Source organism: Dendropsophus ebraccatus, chromosome 2 (genome assembly GCF_027789765.1).
Source record: "Dendropsophus ebraccatus isolate aDenEbr1 chromosome 2, aDenEbr1.pat, whole genome shotgun sequence".
NCBI lineage: Eukaryota > Metazoa > Chordata > Amphibia > Anura > Hylidae > Dendropsophus > Dendropsophus ebraccatus.
In genome coordinates, this window is record NC_091455.1 from 145,616,165 (window position 1) to 145,635,303 (window position 19,139).

Consider the following 19,139-nt stretch of genomic DNA (forward strand, 5'->3'; position numbering starts at 1 on the left):
TTATGCAAATATCAGCAGGTGACAAAATTTTGAGAAAAGTTTTCCTCCAAATATAAAAATTACCATGTCTACCACCACAGATGAGCGATTATGTTTCTTTTACATCAAGAGATATATTTTGTAGAGATATGTTTCTACACACTGTGTGCCGCCTCAGAAACATCCATAAAATCCATAAATCACCGGGTCCAGAAGGCATTCATCCCAGAGTTTTGCAGAAATTAAATACTGTGTTAGACAGACCCTTATTTTTAATATTTAACGGAGAACTCCGGCCATTACCTCTCCACGTGCCCGCACCACGCCACTACACTGGCTCCAGGCCAGGGGTCCTGATTATGTCACCATGAGGGGGAAAATGACTTCCTGGCTGATGAATTGCATGCTCAGCCAATCAGTGACTGCGGCGGCGGCGCACCATCTCAGTCACTGATAGCTGCATTTAAATGTATAATTAGCAGGCACGGTCCAATAGCCTAATAGCCCAAGTCCCGGGCTTCAGATAGCAGCCGGGATCGCAGTGGTTCAGAGTGGAGATGCCGTGCGACCCCTCTCTGAAACACCCCCCCCCTATCCGCATCAGGATTTCAGTTATATTCTAATGCAGGAAGGGGTTAAAGCACATAAGGGCCATGTTCACACATAGTACAGTGTCAAACAACAGCTGATGTCTCAGATGTTCACCCAGGCGATACTACTGTTTCAGCCAGGTGAACATCACTTCATTTTAATTGGAATGTAGGCACATTCGGGTATGCCCACACTCCAATTAGCCATAGAGCACAATGTAAAGTATGGCCAGGAACGGTACTTTAGACTGTGTGGACAGGCTACAGGCAAAATAGACTGGTACGGCTGCAGAGAATATACAGTACAGAGTATACACTTGTAATTACACATGTAATTGTAATGTAATGTAATTGGCGGCTGTCATTAAACAACGGCCGTTATTGCGACCTGCAACAACGGCCGTTGTTTAACGATAAAATACTTAGTGTGAACGTGGCTATATACTGTATACATGGCATATATATGTGTGTGTGTCTGAGTTAAATATATATATAATGGTCACTTGGTAATATTCTTTACATGATTGCAAGAACACTTTAAATCAAAGCTATATTTATGAGGTATATTGTTATTATTACTTGTAAGTATAAATGGGTTGATGAACTTTAACTTTTGGTTGCTAGTGTGGTCAGTCAGAAAATGGCGAACTCTCATTAGACTGAATGAAAGTATTCTGATTGTCATTTGTCTCTTTGCCATTTTACAACACTATTAATAAAAATGGTATAATAAATCAATTGATTGTTCTATTCATCCGTGTGATTGTACAGAATACATTTTGCCCTGTTCTGATTGATTTATTGAAGGGGGGATTATTTTACTTAAGGAAATTGTTTTATTTTTTTTTTATAGAAGTAGTTGCACAGTATTTACCAAGAATCACCATAGTCAATTAATGTAATGTAATCGCTGTTATTGAATATAGAATCTAATTTACAGAAATTACAGTAGCTATTTTCTAGCCATAATTTTTATACATCAAGTGAGCATGGAGAATTTAGAGCCTTAAGACATTTTACTTGACACATTATATCAGTGAAGAATTCTCACAAATCAAAAAGAGTAAGGCACTGCTAGGATGTTAAAATAAAGGTATATCAGCCTACTTCATTGTCTCTATTAGAGTATCAATATGCAGTAGAGTAGGGGTGTCAAACTCAAATACACTGTGGGCCAGATTAAAAGATTTGGATAAAGTCACAGATATTTATTAAAGCATGCATGCAGCGTTTCAGAGTCAGAGCGTTCTTTCAGGCACTGAAAACTATGATTATAATATGATAAAATGCTATGGCCTGACAAATATAGGCTAGAAAAGTAGAGGCCCTGTCCATATTTATAAGTTAACGAGTTATACAGTGATTAAAATTTTTTATATTTTGTTGCAGTTATAAGGAAAATAATAAAGAGCTTATTCTCACCTCACCATGCCCCACATCCTCCTGCAGCATTCCTGTGTCCCCCACTGACTGCTGCCACTTTCGGGATAAGCTTGTATTGGCAGTGATAGCCCGCTCAGCCAATCCCTTGTCGCAGCACTGTCCTCAGCATCATCCATTCTAGCCAAATCCAGCCTCCAAAATACAAATGGCGCTCCTTCCTTTCGGAGGCTTGCCTTGCACCCACATTGCGCTTTATGTCCACATGTGGGGTATTTACCGATTCAGGGGAAATTGCTCTACACACTTTGTGTTGTTTTTTTTTTTTTTTTATTTTAACCAACATTTTAACCACACTTATGTGTGGCACTTATCAGCAGACAGTGGCGGTAGGATGTAGGGGGTAAGGCGCGTAAAAAAGAAAAAAAATGGGTGAAAAAAAGTGAAAAAAAAAAACTATCTTCCTACCCCAAAGCTACTGATCAGTGTATAATACACTGATCAGCCGCTAGGGGGCAGTAGAGCGAAGCTGCTGCTGATAGCCGAAGATAGACAATGGGGGTACCCGGAGAGCCGACAGGAGCTGAAAATAGACGATGGGGCAGCTGAAGAGGCATAGATAGACGGCGGGGAGAAGAGGACGCAGTGGGACCGCTGATCTTCGCTCCAGACGGCCAGATCAGGTGAGTATGGTGCACCTACACAACACACACCTGTTCTGCACCCCTCAGCTAAACTTTTTTTTAACACTTTTACCGACATGATCAGCCTGCTGGTACTGGCCGGCCTATCACGGCGATCGTGGGGGTGGCACTGGCACCATTTTTTTACAGTATACTAATGGCGATTGGTGCTATCTTGGACAGCACCAATAGCTATTGATTTCCAGGTCACCGGGTCACCGATGACCCGGAAAGCTGTTTTTTTAACTGTATATGGCTGTTCTGAATTGATCAGCCAATTACAGCGATCCCCGGCACTGGGTGTGTAAATAACCCCTATGCCGACAAGCCTCAATGGCCTACTATAGATTATAGCAGCCATCATTACCCGATCGCTGTATGTGTTCACACAGCGATTGGATTGGGTAAACCGTGGGCGTAAATGTATGCCCGTTTGCGTTAAGGCTCAGCCTGTGGGGCGTACATTTACGCCCGTGGTCATTAAGGGTTTAAAAACAAAACAGTTTTTAGTGAGACTATTCAGTTAATCATTTGAAATAACGTCATGTAACGAACAACTTACCTGATAATTATCAGGGGAATAAAATATACCAAGCAGGACACAATTGTCATGTATGGTTTCCAGTACGACTCATCTGGCCAAAGAGCCCAGCACTGAATTTCTCCATTGGCAAGTGTATACTTTCCAAATATAATCAAAGTTGGAGTTGAAAATAGGAAAGAAAGAGTCCATGCAACAACGATAAGGACTTTAGCTTGTCGCTCTGGGTTAAAAACAACACAATATTTCAGCCATCAGTAGATGTTAAATGCATAAAAAAAATCAAAAAGTATTCATCATTAGAATTGAACATTGGGGGAGATTTATCAAAGGGTGTAGAATATACACTGGTGCAACCTGCCCACAGCAACCAATCACAGCTCAGCTTTCAGATCTGGTAAAATGAAAATTGAGCTGTGATTGGTTGCTGTGGGCAGGTTACACTAGTGTATATTTTACACTCTTTGATAAATCTGGGCCATTTGTTTTATTCAAAGTCCAGCACTGCAAATAAACATTGATTATTTTGTATATGCTTTTTGTGAAATCTATATAATTCAAGTGGTTCACAGATGGTTAGGCTGGGTTCACACTGCGTTTTTGCAATCCGCATTTGTGTGCATCCGTTTTGATCTGTTTTTCCATTGACTTCCATTATAAAAAAACGGATCCGTTTTTTTTTTTACGGATACAAAAACGTTGCTGGGACAATTTTTTTTGTCCGTTAAAAAAAAACGATCTGTTAAACGTATGCTAAAAACACAGTGTGAACCCAGCCTTATCTCCCAGGTGTCATTGTTAATTTGCATTCATACTGTTTTTCTGTTTGACTGTTTCCATTTCAGTACATTTTATTTTATTGTACATAAAAATAAGGTCAACTACACTTTTACAATCCAGTTTTACTTTTTTTACCCCCTTTTAACGTAAATATTAAACAGACAGAATAATGCCTTTACCTGATCAGCAGTGAATTCCTCTGTTCATCCAGAGGTTCGAGTCTCCATATATTCGTACATGCCACAGGATGGCAGTGGGTGAGTTACGGTCTCATTGCGTGTTTGTGTATCCCTGGAGACCCAAACTTGTGGATGAACAGAGGAATTCATCACTGATCCAGCAGCGGCTCTCTGTATAGGTACGCTTTAAAGCAACCCATCTACGTACATATCTCAAAAAGGCATATTTACAGTCACATACTGATATTTACCTTACCAATCAGAGCTACAGACATTTTCTGCAAATATCTTTTTTATTTATTTGGTTGATGGAGTTGTGTGCTGACTTTTGTGAGATGAGCTGTAGTTTTTATTGGTACATTTTGGCATCAGTTTAAAAAATAAATAAATAAATTGGGGAGGCAAGATGAAAAAAGCTATTTACTTTTTCTAGTGCACACTGTGAAGTGTAAATGACAAATTTTCTTTAATGTACTGATATTTATATGTTGTCATATTCTAACAGTTTTAACTTTTTAATCCAAGATCTGTCCTGGGGTCCGTTCAGCAGGTGATGCAGTTACTGTCCTAAAAAACAACTTTTAAACTGGCATTGTGTATGCATTAGGCTGGCACAACCTCTCTATCCCTCCTCCCCGCCCTCCTCATCATTAGAAATGCTCCAGGCAGATTGTCTCCTATTTATCAGTTGTGTGAATACTGAACATGGGCTGGATCGTTAAGGCACTTGTGCTATGTTCAGACAGGATAAAATATTCCAGTGGCATTCCTAATGATGTAGTGGGTGGGGAGGAGGAACGGAGGGGTGGTGCAAAGTTAGCGTACAGATACTCCCGTTGGGCAAGGGGCTGCAAGTTTAAAAGTTGTCTTCTAAGACAATAAATGCATCACCTGCCGAACGGACCCCAGAACAGATCTTGGATTAAAAGCAGCTATCTGAAGATACAAGTGGTTTGGGGGGGGGGGGGGGGGGGTGAGATTGTGGGTACGGAGTGGCTTAAGGTTTCTATGGGTAATTAGGAATGGGGCCATACCTAGTATGTGTGTGTGTGTGTGTGTGTGTGTGTGTACTATGCCTTTCAGTTTATCACAGGCCTCAGCATATGGCAGACCTGAAGGCCATAATTTATCCTCTGAATGCCATGTCAAACACCAGAACCCCACAATCACATTGTGGAATTGCAAATGGGCTACAGAGGGGCCCTGTCTTTCTATCAATCTCATAGAAGCAGAAGTTGCTATTGACCGCATCATCTATGGGTTTAAACTACTGAGACAAGTGGAAGAACTGATCTCAGCAAGTGTGTCAGGAGCGTGGCTGTAATTGACAGCTGTCTTCTCTCATCATTTGCATAAGCTAAGCACATGCAATGTCAGTGCTGTACATATAAAGCATTGAGCATTAGTTACATTCCTATGTACAGAGAAGAGCACGGAGGTATTAAGTGTTTCACATTTCTTTAACACCATCACGTCAGCAATACATAGATATTCGTCCTGTCGCCGAACCGACAGGACGGAGGTAAGAGGCTTACCCCTGCCCATCGGTACATGTGATTGGGACCCCTTCTCCTGTCACTGAGTAAATTAAACACCATGATCGCTGCAGTGAGAGTGGTCCCACACACATCAGTGGAGCCGAGGATAATGAGATCTCGCAGCTGCCTCTCATTGACCCCTTAAACGCTGTGATCTATAGCGATCATGGCGTTTAAGTTACTCAGTGACAGGAGAAGGGGTCCCAATCACATGTACCGATGGGCAGGGGTAAGCCTCTTACCTCCGTCCTGTCTGTTCGGCGATCTGTGCATAGAGTCTGCTCTCAGGCAGGCTCTATGCATAGATGGTGGATAACACTGATCTATGCTATGCTATGACATAGCATAGATCAGCATATGCAATCTATTGATTGCATGTTTTAAAGTGAAAAAAAGTGTAAAAAAAAAGTGTATTAAATTTTTTTTAAAAGTATTAAGAAACTCATTATACCCCCCAATAAAAGTTTAAAATAATTCCTTGCCCATTATAAAAATAAAAATAGTTAAAAAAATATATATAAACATATTATATATCGTAGCGTGCAGAATTGTCCAATCTGTTAAGATATTACATTACTGTTCCTGCACGGTGAACGGCATAAATGGAAAAAAAAACACCAGGATTGCTGATTTTTTAAAATTATATATCAGAATTTTTTTTATAAACAATCAAAATTTTTCTGTTACACCAATAAGATATAAATAAAAGATAGTTATCATAACGCAAAAAATGACTCCCCAACCAACCCTGTAGGTGGAAAAATAAAAGCGCTATGACTCTTAGAAAGCGAGGAGGAACATTGCATTAATTTGGCCCTGACATCCTGGCACGAATTAGCTCGGTTTTAAGGGGTTAATAATGGTAAATTGTAAAAAATTTTTTACACCCAATTACTCTTAAGATGAAAATCATAACGTAAAGTAAATTAATTTCAGATATATAATAACTAATACATAGCTTCATTTAAAACCTCTCTGTAATCTTCAGTAAAACACAGAAAAGCAATTAGTTTTACTTTTAGCTTCAGAATCACAAGAGCTGCAATCGCTACGTAGCAATCCTTATTAAAACAATCACCAAGAGAAAATATTTCTGATAAGTTTTTGAAAAGTGAAAACACAAGTATATCTAGTACGGAAGTTTAGAATATTGATCAATAAGTGCATTTACGCATTCCTTTCGAAATGAAGAAATAAATAAATAAGCTAAATACAAGTACTTATAATGATAAAGATAAAAGCTACCATACCTCCTTGAAGGAATTTCATTGGATGAACGATAGCGTGATATCTGTCTATGCTGAGTGACACCAGCACGTAGGTGGATGCATACAGAAGTACAACCTTAGAAAAGAGCAAAAGATGGATTTTAACCCTTTAACCCTTATCACAGGTATTCTGAGAATGTTTTTTTTTTCGTAACATAGTCTTCTTTATGTCCTTGGTAAACTTTTGTTCATACACTCAGTTAAAAAAAAATTAAAAAAAACAACAACATTTGCACAAAAATTAGATAAATTTATGTTTCTTTATATTGAAAATTCTCTCTGTCTTTTTTTTTTTTTAAGATAGCCATGCCACATAAAATACATATTAATGCAACATCTACAACATGCCTACATTATGTTCACATGATTTGGTGAATATCCTTTTTAGGATGTTAGAGGGTTTAAAATTTTGACGCAAATGTTTACATTTTCAGAAAATTTTCAAATTCTGATTTTATTAGGGGCCAGTTAAGTTTCACATAAATCCTATACATCCCTCCACTGTAAAAACTGCACCCCTCAAAGTATTCAAAGTAACATTTCATAAGTTTATTAACCCTTTAGGTGTTTGCAGAAATTTAAGCAAGTTGGAGGGGAAATTTTAACATTTCATTTTTTCTGGCAGTTATTTCATTTTAACCCCTTCAAGACAGAGCCCTTTGATGTCCAGGTAAAATTAATGCAATGTTCCTCCTCACCTTCTAAAAGCCATAGCGCTTTTTTTTTCTACCTTCTCGTTGGGGTGTAATTTTTTGCACCATAATCTCTAGTTTTTTATTAATATCATATTGATGTAACAGAGATTTTTTTATCGCTGTTTATTAATCTTTATCTGATATATAATTAAATAAAATCAGCAATCCTGGTGTGTTTTTTTTTTTTTTTCCTTTATGCCGTTCACCGTGCGGGAATAATAATGTTATATTCTAATAGATCGGATAATTCCGCATGCTACGATATGTAATATGTTTATTTTTTTTATATATTTTTATTATTATAATGGGCAAGGGGGTATTTTAAACTTTTATTGGGAGGGGGTATAAGTTTTTTTTTAATACTTTTAAAAACTTTTTTATTACACTTTTTTCTTACACTTTTTTCACTGTACAACATGCAATTATTAGATTGCATATACTGATCTATGCTATGTCATAGCATAGCATATATCAGTGTTATCGGTGATCTATGTATAGAGCCTACCTGAGAGCAGACTCTATATATAGATTGCCAATCCGACAGGATGGAGGCAAGAGGCTTACCCCCGCCCGTTGGTACATAGCTGCGGGAGTCCCGATCACTCAGTGACAGAAGCTTGTTCTGTCACTGAGTACCTTAAATGCCATGACCGCTATAGATTGCAGCATTTAAGGGGTTAATGAGACACAGCTGTGGGATCGCAGCTGCTTCTCATTACCTCCGGCCCCAGACACACTAATGTGTTTGGGACCGCTCTCGCTACAGCGGCCCCGCACATGTCAGTAAGCCCTTGAAGTCAGGAACATATATATATATACATTCCTACTGCATGGGGTGTGTGCAGTACGAAAGTATATATACAGATTACTGACGGGAAGGGATTAATCAATTTTTTTCTCTCTAGGGGTATGTTCTTACTGAGGAATAGATTAGGAATAGGCAAGGAATTGAAGAGAAATCCGCTCTTAATTTCTGCTTGAAATAAAATCATTGGGGGAGATTTCCACCTTTCATTTTTCAAAGAACCTGTGAGGAATGAAAAGTGGAATCTGATTGGTTGCTAGGGGCAACTAAGACAATTCTACTTTACACCAGTTAGATAAATCTCCCCCATTGTGTTTAATGGAATTTCTGCTCTATTGTTCACACTGCAGAATTTCCAAGCAGAATTTTCTGCTGCAGATCTGCTTTCCATCCAAAGCCCGTTCACACTGAGTAGGAACGTCGGAATCCCGTCGTGCTCAGTGTCCAGCTTTGAGCGAATGAGAGGGTACGTGCGTCCGCTTCCTCGCCTCTCCGCTCAAAGAAATGACATGTCATTTCTTTGAGCAGAGAGCAACGGCAGCGGAGGAGCGTGCGTCCTCTCCTTCAATCCAAGCAGGACACTGAGCATGGCGGAGAGCTTCGCCCTGAAATTCCGACGTTCTTGCTCAGTGTGAACAGAGCCAAAGGTTTGGTTCACACTAAGGAACAGGTGAGGAATTAGGTGAGAAATTGAAGAAGAATCCGCTCTCCGTCGCGGAATCCCGCCGCGTTCAGTGTGCTGCTGTGAGTGAAGGAGAGGGCGCGTGCTCCTCTGCTCTCCGCTCAAAGAAATGACATGTCATTTCTTTGAGCGGAGAGGGGAGGAAGGGGATGCACGCCCTCTCCTTCACTCACAGTAGCACACTGAGCACGGCAGGATTCCGTCCTTCGTGCTTACGGGGCCCAATTCCTCGAGAATTCCTCAGTGTGAACCCACCCAAAACAACTGACATGTCACTTCTTTGGGTGGATTCCACTCGAGGAATCCTATAGAAGTTAATGGGGCTTGAATTCTGCTTGAAATTCCTCTTGAATTCAGCTCCTATTCTGCCAGAAAGGAATAGAAGAGGAATTTCAAGCAGAAAACTTTCCTCTTCAATTTCTACCTGAATACACGCCTATTCCTCAGTGTGAACATGAGTTCACACTACGGAATCCGTGCAGATAAATTACGGCGGATTCTGTCGCTCGTATATATATCTGTGCTGACATTTTCCAGGTGACTATCACTGTCATCTTCTGTAAAAACTTCCCTTATTCCAGGTCTGTGAGACAGCATCACTAAAGGTATGTTTACAATGCTTGATAGGCATCTGGATACTGGCAGCATGGACATTAACCTAATAAATCAGAATTAGGCTATGTTCCCACTATGAGATTTTAGCAAAAAAAAAAAAAAAAAAAAAAAAGGCTGCAGTCTATTAATAATGACGGACACAAATAACAATCATGAGCATTATTTATGGCTGTCATTATTAACAGGTAGCAACCTTTTCCTGTAGTGGGATACAATAGTATATACTATAGCACAACTCTTCTATCTTTCTTAGAGCATAAAACCATTTTCAGCATATCTAAACCTAACGTATTGCAGTAAAAGTGAAGTTACATCAACCCCTTCAGGTCAGTAATACGTACATATACATTCCTACTGCACATACGTTCCTGCGTGTCAGAGGGGTTTGATGTGTGGGGTACCGCTGCAGTGAGAGTGGCCCTGCACACATGAGTGTCCCAGGAGCTGAGGATAATGAGAGCCTGCCATTAACCCCTTAAAAGCTGCAATCTATAGCCATGCCGTGGAGGTCCCGATCGCTTGTACCGACAGGCGGGGATAATCCACTTAACCCCATCCTGTCAGATCAGCCATCTATGGATAGAGTCTGCTCTCAGGCAGGCTCTATTCATAGATTTTCGATAACACTGATCTATGCTATGCTATGGCATAGCATAGATCAGTATATGCAATCTAATAATAGCATGTTTTATTGTAACATATATGTGTTTTAAAAAAAGTGCAATAAAAAAAGTTTTTAAAAGTATGGGTTTTAGAAAACCCATTATAAACCCCCCAATAAAAGTTTAATATACCTCCTTGCCCATCATAAAAATAAAAATATTAACAAAATAAATAAATAAACAAACATATTATATACTGTAGCGTGCTGAATTGTCCGATCTATTAAAATATCACATTATTGTTCCCGCACGGTGAACGGTGTAAATTAAAAAAATAAACACCAGGATTGCTGATTTTTTTAAATGATATATCAGAAAAAAATTAATAAAATGTAATAAAAAAAATTCTGTTCCACGAATATGATATCCGTGCATCAATATGCTCGGTCTTGAAGGGGTTAAAATAAAATCCACTTTGGTTGAAGCAGTGTAGCTGTAGCAGAGATGGTAAATGGCTGCATGCTTGGTGGCTAACATTCTCTCTCTTCTTTATACCTCTATATTTTACTAGAGGATCATATCTTAAGAAATAGAGTCCCCAGTCCCAGTGATCAGTAAAGATTTTAGACTTAGGGTACTATTACATGGAACGATAATTCGGCCGATTATCGCTCCGTGTAATAAATGCAACGATCAGCCGATGACAACGATCATCGGCTGATCGTTGATATAGGTTAGACCCTATTTTCGTCGGGCGCCGACCGCGCACCGCTGCATGTAATAGCGGTGCGTGGCCGGCGACTAACGATATACATTACCGATCCAGGGTCCAGGGCTGCTCCTGCCGTCCACTTCTCCCTGGGTCCCGTGCGCGCTCTAGCTTCACAGCGGCCTGTCAGCTGATAGGCCGCTCAGCCAATCACAGGCCGGGACCGCTGCGGCCTGTGATTGGCTGAGCGGCCTATCACAGGCCGCAGCGGTCCCGGCCTGTGATTGGCTGAGCGGCCTATCAGCTGACAGGCCGCTGTGAAGCTAGAGCGTGCACGGGACCCCAGGAGAAGCGGACGGCAGGAGCAGCCCTGGAACGTGGATGGGTAATGTATGCCAGTTTAGCAAGGGCTGCAAGGACATCGGTAACGATGTCCTTGCAGCTCTTGTCAAACGATTATCGGGCCGTGTAATAGGCCCAGTAAACAAGCAACGATCTAGCAGATCGCTGCTCGTTTACAGGTATTATCGGGCCCTGCTCGGCCCGTGTAATACCACCCTTACTCAAATCTAACATCATCCATTTTATGAAAAAGTAACACTTACTAAAATTATTCATTTTTTTAACAGGGAGTTCTGTATTTTAGTAATCGATTACTTACAGCAAGAGAAAATGTTTCTTGCAAATGTTTCAAGTGACAAATGATGTTTTTTAACTGAACTCAACAACTGAAAATATAATTTTTTTCTAATTCTTTGAAGTAAATGGACTCATAGGCATTTGTGTCTGGATAGATGGATATTCTGTTTTGGTATAGTAAAAACCATGATAATTATATAACGGAAGTGTTCTTCTTTGTAAATAGTACAATCAAATGTTCTAGGGACAAAATTCTATTTGTATTATATTACATTATTTATTATTTTCTGTTGTTTATATAGTACCAAAATATCTACAGTTTGTTTAAATAACTCCTGTTCTCAAATGTAGCTTTCAGTCTATTTTCCTTATCTCTATCTAATATTCATATTAAACTATGAAAAGTGAGGAATCCAAGGCACTAGAGCAGGGGTGGGGAACCTTTTCCATGTCGAGGGCCGGTCGGGCATTAATAAAATCATTCGAGGGCCGCATATCATGCGCGGCAGTTAGTAGCGTGTTTGCAGCACCCGGGGCAAGGCAAAGTATTGTGCCCTAGTGCCCCTGCTATTGTAGTTAACCCCCAGTGCCTGTCCCTTGTAGTCTAGTTAACCCCCCAGTCATGTCCCTGGTAGCTTAATTAACCCCCCCAGGCATGTCCCTGGTAGCTTAATTAACCCCAAGGCATGTCTCTGGTAGCTTAATTAACCCCCCAGACATGTCCCTGGTAGCTTAATTAACCCCCCAGGCATGTCCCTGGTAGCCTAGTTAAACCCCCAGTCTTGTCCCTGGTAGCCTAGTTAACACCCCCCCCCCCAGTCATGTCCCTGGTAGCCTAGTTAACCCCCATCAGTCATGTCCCTGTTGCCTAGTTAACCGCCATAAGTCATGTCCCTGTTGCTTAGTTAACCGCCATAAGTCATGTCCCTGGTAGCCTAGTTAACCCCCAAATAAAAAAAATAAACATCCCACTCACCTTTCCTCCGCTCCCACGCTGTCCAGGTCCTCTTCTCTCCCCACTAGCCTGTGCCCGTCTTCTCCTGCAGGCGGCGCGCGATGAAAGGACGTCATCGCGCGGCCCGCAGGAGACGGAAGACGTCCTCCTGGCAGCAGTCACAGACACCGGAGAATGCTGTGTGCGCCGGCTCCTTCCCCTCCAGTGCAGCGCGTGTCACAGGGGAGCCGCAGGCCGCGGGCCGCATCGGGAGGTCTCAGGGGCCGGAGGTTCCCCACCCCTGCACTAGAGCTTCAATAGGATAACATAAAATGGAATATAACTGCAGCAATGTTTTAGCCACAACTGGTCTTTTGAAGCCAAAAACAGCTGTGGACAAAACAGTGCTGCCGTCAGGTTGCCTTTTATGTCATTTGCGAATACAGAATGGATCCTATTGTACATCTGGTGCCTTGGATTTCTCACTTCTTTAGGTTTGTGGCATTGTAAAGAACTGCTATAAGTTCAACAAAGAGACACACAAGTGCACAAGTGGTGCAGTGTGAGCTCCTTACTCCAATTAACCTATCATTATATATTATTTTAATTTTTTTTTTTTTTTTTTTTTGGGGGGGGGGGGTATGTAAAGGAATTGGGATACTAAGAAACCCACCAAACATGTGGAGAATGTTCATATTATATGCAGATGTTGCATTCTGTTGTATTTAAACCCAGGACCCCAGTGTTGCAAGGTAAAGTGCAAACCATTGCAGCACCATTTTGCACATATACTTGAAATGTATACAAAACAAGCAGCATCTCTGTTCAAATAAACTATCCCTATATGTTTTAATGGCATCATTTTCACTTAAATACACATTGGAAATTAAAGTAAAGTATTCTGGTTATATACAACATTGTCAGTGTTATATACAGCCTTGTTATATGCAACATTGTTATTGTAATATACAGCCTGGTTATATGCAATATTGGCAGTGTTATACAGTATGCAGCCTGGTATACAACATTAACAGTGTTATACTGAGCCTGGTTATATACAACATTGGCAGTGTCATATACAGTCTGGTTATATACAACATTGACAGTGTTATATACAGCCTGGTTATATGCAACATTGGAAGTGTTATATACAGCCTGGTTATATACAACATTGGCAGTGTTATATACAGCCTGGTTATATACAACATTGACAGTGTTAGTGGAGGTCCTGTATACCTGTAGTGTATAGTTCTGGGGTCCTGTATACCTGTAGTGTTTAGTTTGGGGGGGTCCCCCCACCCCTGCCGAATGCAGACCATAAGTGTGTGTGTGTGCGTGTGTGTGTGCGCGTGCGCAGAAAACCTGCAGCTTGTAATAATAAGTACAATCCTGCATCATCATAATCTGGCCCTCTTAGGCTACCTTTCATCCTTGGTGAGGACAACACGGAAGAGGTTTTAAAATTTCTAATACTGTATACACTCCCCCCCCCTGCAGGTAGCCTCTGTACTGTATACACCCCCCACTTGCAGGTACTCCTATACTGTATACACTCCCTCCCTGCAGGTAGCCCCCATATTGTATACTCTCCCCCCCGCAGGTAGCCCCCATACTATATATAACCACCTAGTCTGCGGGTAGCCCCCATACTCTATACACTCCCCCCCACTTGCAGGTAGCCCCCATACTCTATACACTCCCCCCACTTGCAGTTATCCCCCATACCTTATATACTCTACTTACTTGCAGGTAGCCCCCAAAGTCTATATGCCCCACTGCAGGTAGTCCCTATAATGTATACACTCCCCCCCTTCTTGCAGGTTGCCCCCATACTGTATACACTCCCCCCGCAGGTAGCCCCCATACTGTATACATTTCACCCCCGCAGGTTGCCCCAATACTGTATACACTCCCTCCCCTGCAGGTAGCCCCAATACTGTATACACTTCCCACTGCAAGTATCCCCAATACTGTATACACTGCCCCCCTTGCAGATAACCCCATACGGTATACACTCCCCCCTGCAGGTAGCCCCCATGCTGTACAAACTCCCCTCTGCATGTAGCCCCCATGCTGTATACACTCCCCCTTTCAAGTAGCCCCCATACTGTATACACACCCCCCTTCAGGTAGCCCCCATGCTGTACAAACTCCCCTCTGCATGTAGCCCTCATGCTGTATACTCTCCCCCCTTCAAGTAGCCCCCATGCTGTATACACTCTCCCTGCAGGTAGCCCCATGCTGTATACACTCCCCCCTTTAAGTAGCCCCTATGCTGTATACAAACTCCCCCCAGGTAGCACCCATTGTGTATACATTCCCTAGTACCCTCTTAATGTATACATTTTCCAACACCACCACCCGGCAGGTAAGCCCCTTACTGTGTACACTGTATACACACTGTACACTGTTAGGGTGCCTTCACACCTACCGGATCCGCTGCAGATTTCACGATGCAGATTTGCAGCGAAATCCGCTGTTGATCCAGTGATATTCATCCCTATGATAGCACATACTTGCAGTGGGATTGACATCCCCCTGTGAGTATGTGAGTTAACCAGCCGCCCAGAGTCTGCCACAGAGAGCATACATTACCTGCTTAGCGACGCGGCTGCATGTGAGGCTCCCGGCTCCGGTCCCGCTCAGCCAATCAGTGCTGCCGTGCACTAATTGGCTGAACGGGACCGCAGCTGGAAGCCTCACATGCAGCCGTGTCGCCCAGCAGGTGATGTATGCTCTCGGCGGGGCTGCGGGCGGCGGGGGGTTAACTCACATACTCAAAGCGGGATATCAATCCCGCTGCGAGAATGCGCTATCATAGGGATGAATGGCACTGGATCCGCAGCGGATTTCACTCACCACTCACCTTCCCTCGCTCCAGAGCTGGGCTGGCCAGGTCTTCTGCGGCAGGCAGCGCGATGAAATGACGTCATCGCGCGCGGCTCGCCAAAGAGGAGCTGTCAGGGACAACACTCTCCTTTGTCTAGTGGCCGCTGGACACAGGAGAGCGATGTGCATGCGGGAACAGAGTTCCCCATAGATCCACCAGCCTTAACTCGGAACTCTGCTTCCGGGTTCGGGCTGGTGGGGGCCCCAAAGTGGTGGGGGCCCCGGGGCACATGCCACGGGTGCCCTCCCTTTAATCCGGCCCTGGCTGCAGCACTTACAACAGTGACAGGAGTGTGACTGCAGGGGTTAACTGTAACTGATTGCCGGAGGTCTCTTACCTTCCTTTCCGGCAGTCAGATAAGCGATTAATGTATAGAGTCTGCCACAGGCAGGGGCTGTGCATTGATCGCTGATAACACTGATCAATGCTGTAAATGACTTTAAATTGAAAACTTGCTTAATTTCACATTTCACATCTGCATGTAGTCCCCATGCTGTATACGCTCCCCCTTCAAGTAGCCCCAATGCTGTATACACTCCCCCTGCAGGTAGCCCCTATGCTGTATACAAACTACCCCCCCCCCCCCCGGTAGCCCCCATGGTGTATACATTCCCTGATGATTTAGATTTTGAAAGTTATAATAACAGTGACACTTTAAACCTCATCCCATCCCAAAGTCATACCAGCTAACTAGATGCATTTGTAATATCCATTGTAATAACCACTTTCTGAAGTTGAGCATCATCTGCATCATCTCTGTGCAGGCCCTCAACAAAACTTATTAACTCATAAATTAAATAGAGTAAAGGCCAAAACTCATCCCGTTGTACCCCAGGTAACAGTTACCCACTCAGAGTATGTACAATTAATAACAATTCTCTGTTTCTTATCAGGTACCCAAAACTGCACACAGTATTCCATATGTGGTCTAATTTGTAAAGAGGCAAAAATATGTTCTCATTAGTGAGCAAATAGTGAAATATTCAATTCAATTCGATTCGAATAGCTCCCGATATTCGACTATTCGATCGAATATCGAATCACATTATAGACTATGGGAGAAAAATCCTTGGGACCTGGAAATCAAGATTCGATGAATCGGAGGTCACCAAGTCAAAGACATCTTTAGAAAGTGATGCAAACACCTCTGGAATGCATTTGGGAAAGCAGGGAATCAGTATTAAAGGGATCGGTATTACCCGCATATTAGCGATCCCCGGCAATAATGCCGATTCCTGTAATAGTTAAATAGTTAATTAAAACGAATCCATGCTTTTGCAATAAAATATACTGTTAATAAAAAATAAATATATAAATAAATATGTTTATTTATTTACAGTATATTTAATTGCAAAAGTATGTATTCGCTTTAATTAAGCTATTGAACAACGAAAATATCTTTATTAGAATGAAAATGTGTTTTATTAATTAAATATTAACTACTACAGGAAGCTGTATTACTGCCGGCAATACCTATTGCCGGTAATACAGCTCAATGTACTAATTAATACTTTACTTTAATTAAAACAGCAAATGTTTCTTCTAATGATGTTTTTTTTTTTTTTTTTTTTTTTATCATAATAGCAACATTAGAAGATTTATATGTCCGCCCAGCTGATTGGCTGAGCAGACATATAAAGAGCCGTTCCTGTCACACTGAGCTCAGTTTGCCGGGGACCGGCGAAGAGAGAAGACAGTAGAGAGAAGATAGAAGAGAGAAGATAGAACTCTCGAAGGGTGAGTAGAAAGCTCTCCCTCCCCCCTGCACCACATCCATCCCAGCAAGAAAGGGGGGTCACTTAACATCTTCCTTGCTGGTATAGGTGCAATCAAACATCAGTCTGGCCCCCAAATGGGGACCCTTACTTAACCCCCTGGGGGCCAGATTGTTCAGTATGGCACCCAAAGGGTTAAGGGGGATGCAATGCATCCTCCCTAACCCCTTGGGTGCCACACTGTAAGCAGCGATCTGTAAAGATGCTGCTGCTGTAAGGCGCACAACACCACTCACAATGATGGGTGTTGTGCTCCTGTTTGTGTGTTTTTTTGTGTGTTTCTCCTTTTTTGTTTTTCAGATATCGGTATTCTGTGGATTACGACTACGTCGATGACCAGCGGTTGTTGGGATTTTTTTTTATAAAATGGTCAACAAGGGGTGTTTTTATTTGATTAAAAAATATTTTTCACTTTTGTCATGTCTTTATTTCTTTACTATATAGACTTAGTAGTGTAAGCTGTCTAATAGACGGAATCCATTACTAAGTCAGGGCTTAGTGTTAGCCTATATAAAATGGCTAACACTAACCCCCCCATTATTACCCCAGTACCCAATGCCACCAGGGGTACTTGGAAGAGCCGGGTGCCAGTGGTCCCAGAGCGTCAAAATTTTAACCAGCCGGGTTAAAAATCAAGAAACAGCAGCCTAGTAACACCAGGATGGGAAGGGCCATTGTTTTTGGCCCTCCCCAGCCTTAATATTACCAGCCTGCTACCGCCCAGTCCGGGAGCGCCAATTTTGATGTTCTGGGACCACTGAAACCCGGCTCTTCCCAGTACCCCTGGTGGCATTGGGTACTGGGGTAATAATGGGGGCCCCGACTTAGTAATGGATTCCGTCTATTAGACGTCTATTAGAAGGCTTACACTACTAAGTCTATATAGTAAAGAAATAAAGACACAACACAAGTGAAAAATATTTTATATTTAAATAAAAACACCCCCACACCTCTTGTTGACCATTTTACTAAAAAAAAAAAAAAAAAAAATCCCAACAACTGCTGGTCATCGATGTAGTCCATCAAATCTGCTGTAATCCACAGGATACGATATCTGAAAAACAAAAAAGGAGAAACACACAAAAAAGCACATAAACAGGAGCACAACACCCATCATTGTGAGCAGTGTTGTGCACCTTACAGTATGCAGCATCTTTGCAGATCGCTGCTTACAGTGTGGCACCCAAGGGGTTAAGGGACAATCTGAACAATCGGGCCTCCAGGGGTTAAATAAGGGTCCCCACTTTAACCCCTTGGGGGCCAGACTGATGTCAAACTGCACCCATACCAGCAAAGAAGGGGTTAAGTGACCCCACTTCCTTGCTGGGATGGGTGTAGTGCGGGGGGGGAGCTTTTTGCTCACCCTCCTATGTTTTCTATCTTTTATCTTCGCTCTTCGCCGGTCCCCGGCACACTGAGCTTAGTGTGACGGGACCGGCTCTTTATATGTCCGCTCAGCCAATCAGCTAAGTAGACATGTAAATCTAAATGTTTCTTCTAATGTTGCTATTGTGATAAAAAAAATAGCATCATTAGAAGAAACATTTGCTGTTCTAATTAAAGTAAAGTATTAATTAGTACATTAATATTTAATTAATAAAAGACATTTTCGTTCTATTAAAGTTATTTTCGTTGTTCAATAGCTTAATTAAAACGAATACATACTTTTGCAATTAAATATACTGTAAATAAATAAATATACATATTTATTTATATATATATATATTTTATTAACAGTATATTTAATTGCAACAGCATAAATTCATTTTAAGCTATTGAACAACGAAAATAACTTTTTTAAAACGAAACTTTTTTTTTAAATTAAATATTAACTATTACAGGAATCGGCATTATT

The 19,139-nt window shown here is 41.7% G+C and overlaps 1 protein-coding gene across 1 annotated transcript in view; it reads right to left on the reverse strand.

Moving 5' to 3' along the window:
* The window catches only part of NPSR1 (neuropeptide S receptor 1), a 133,425-nt gene that overhangs the window by 45,032 nt on the left and 69,254 nt on the right, over nt 1–19,139 (reverse strand). Inside the window, exons 4-5 of the mRNA XM_069960355.1 lie at nt 6,921–7,014; nt 3,195–3,396 (exon numbers count right to left, since the gene is read on the reverse strand). Coding sequence (XP_069816456.1) covers nt 3,195–3,396; nt 6,921–7,014 — 296 coding nt within the window. The remainder of the gene's footprint in view (nt 1–3,194; nt 3,397–6,920; nt 7,015–19,139) is intronic.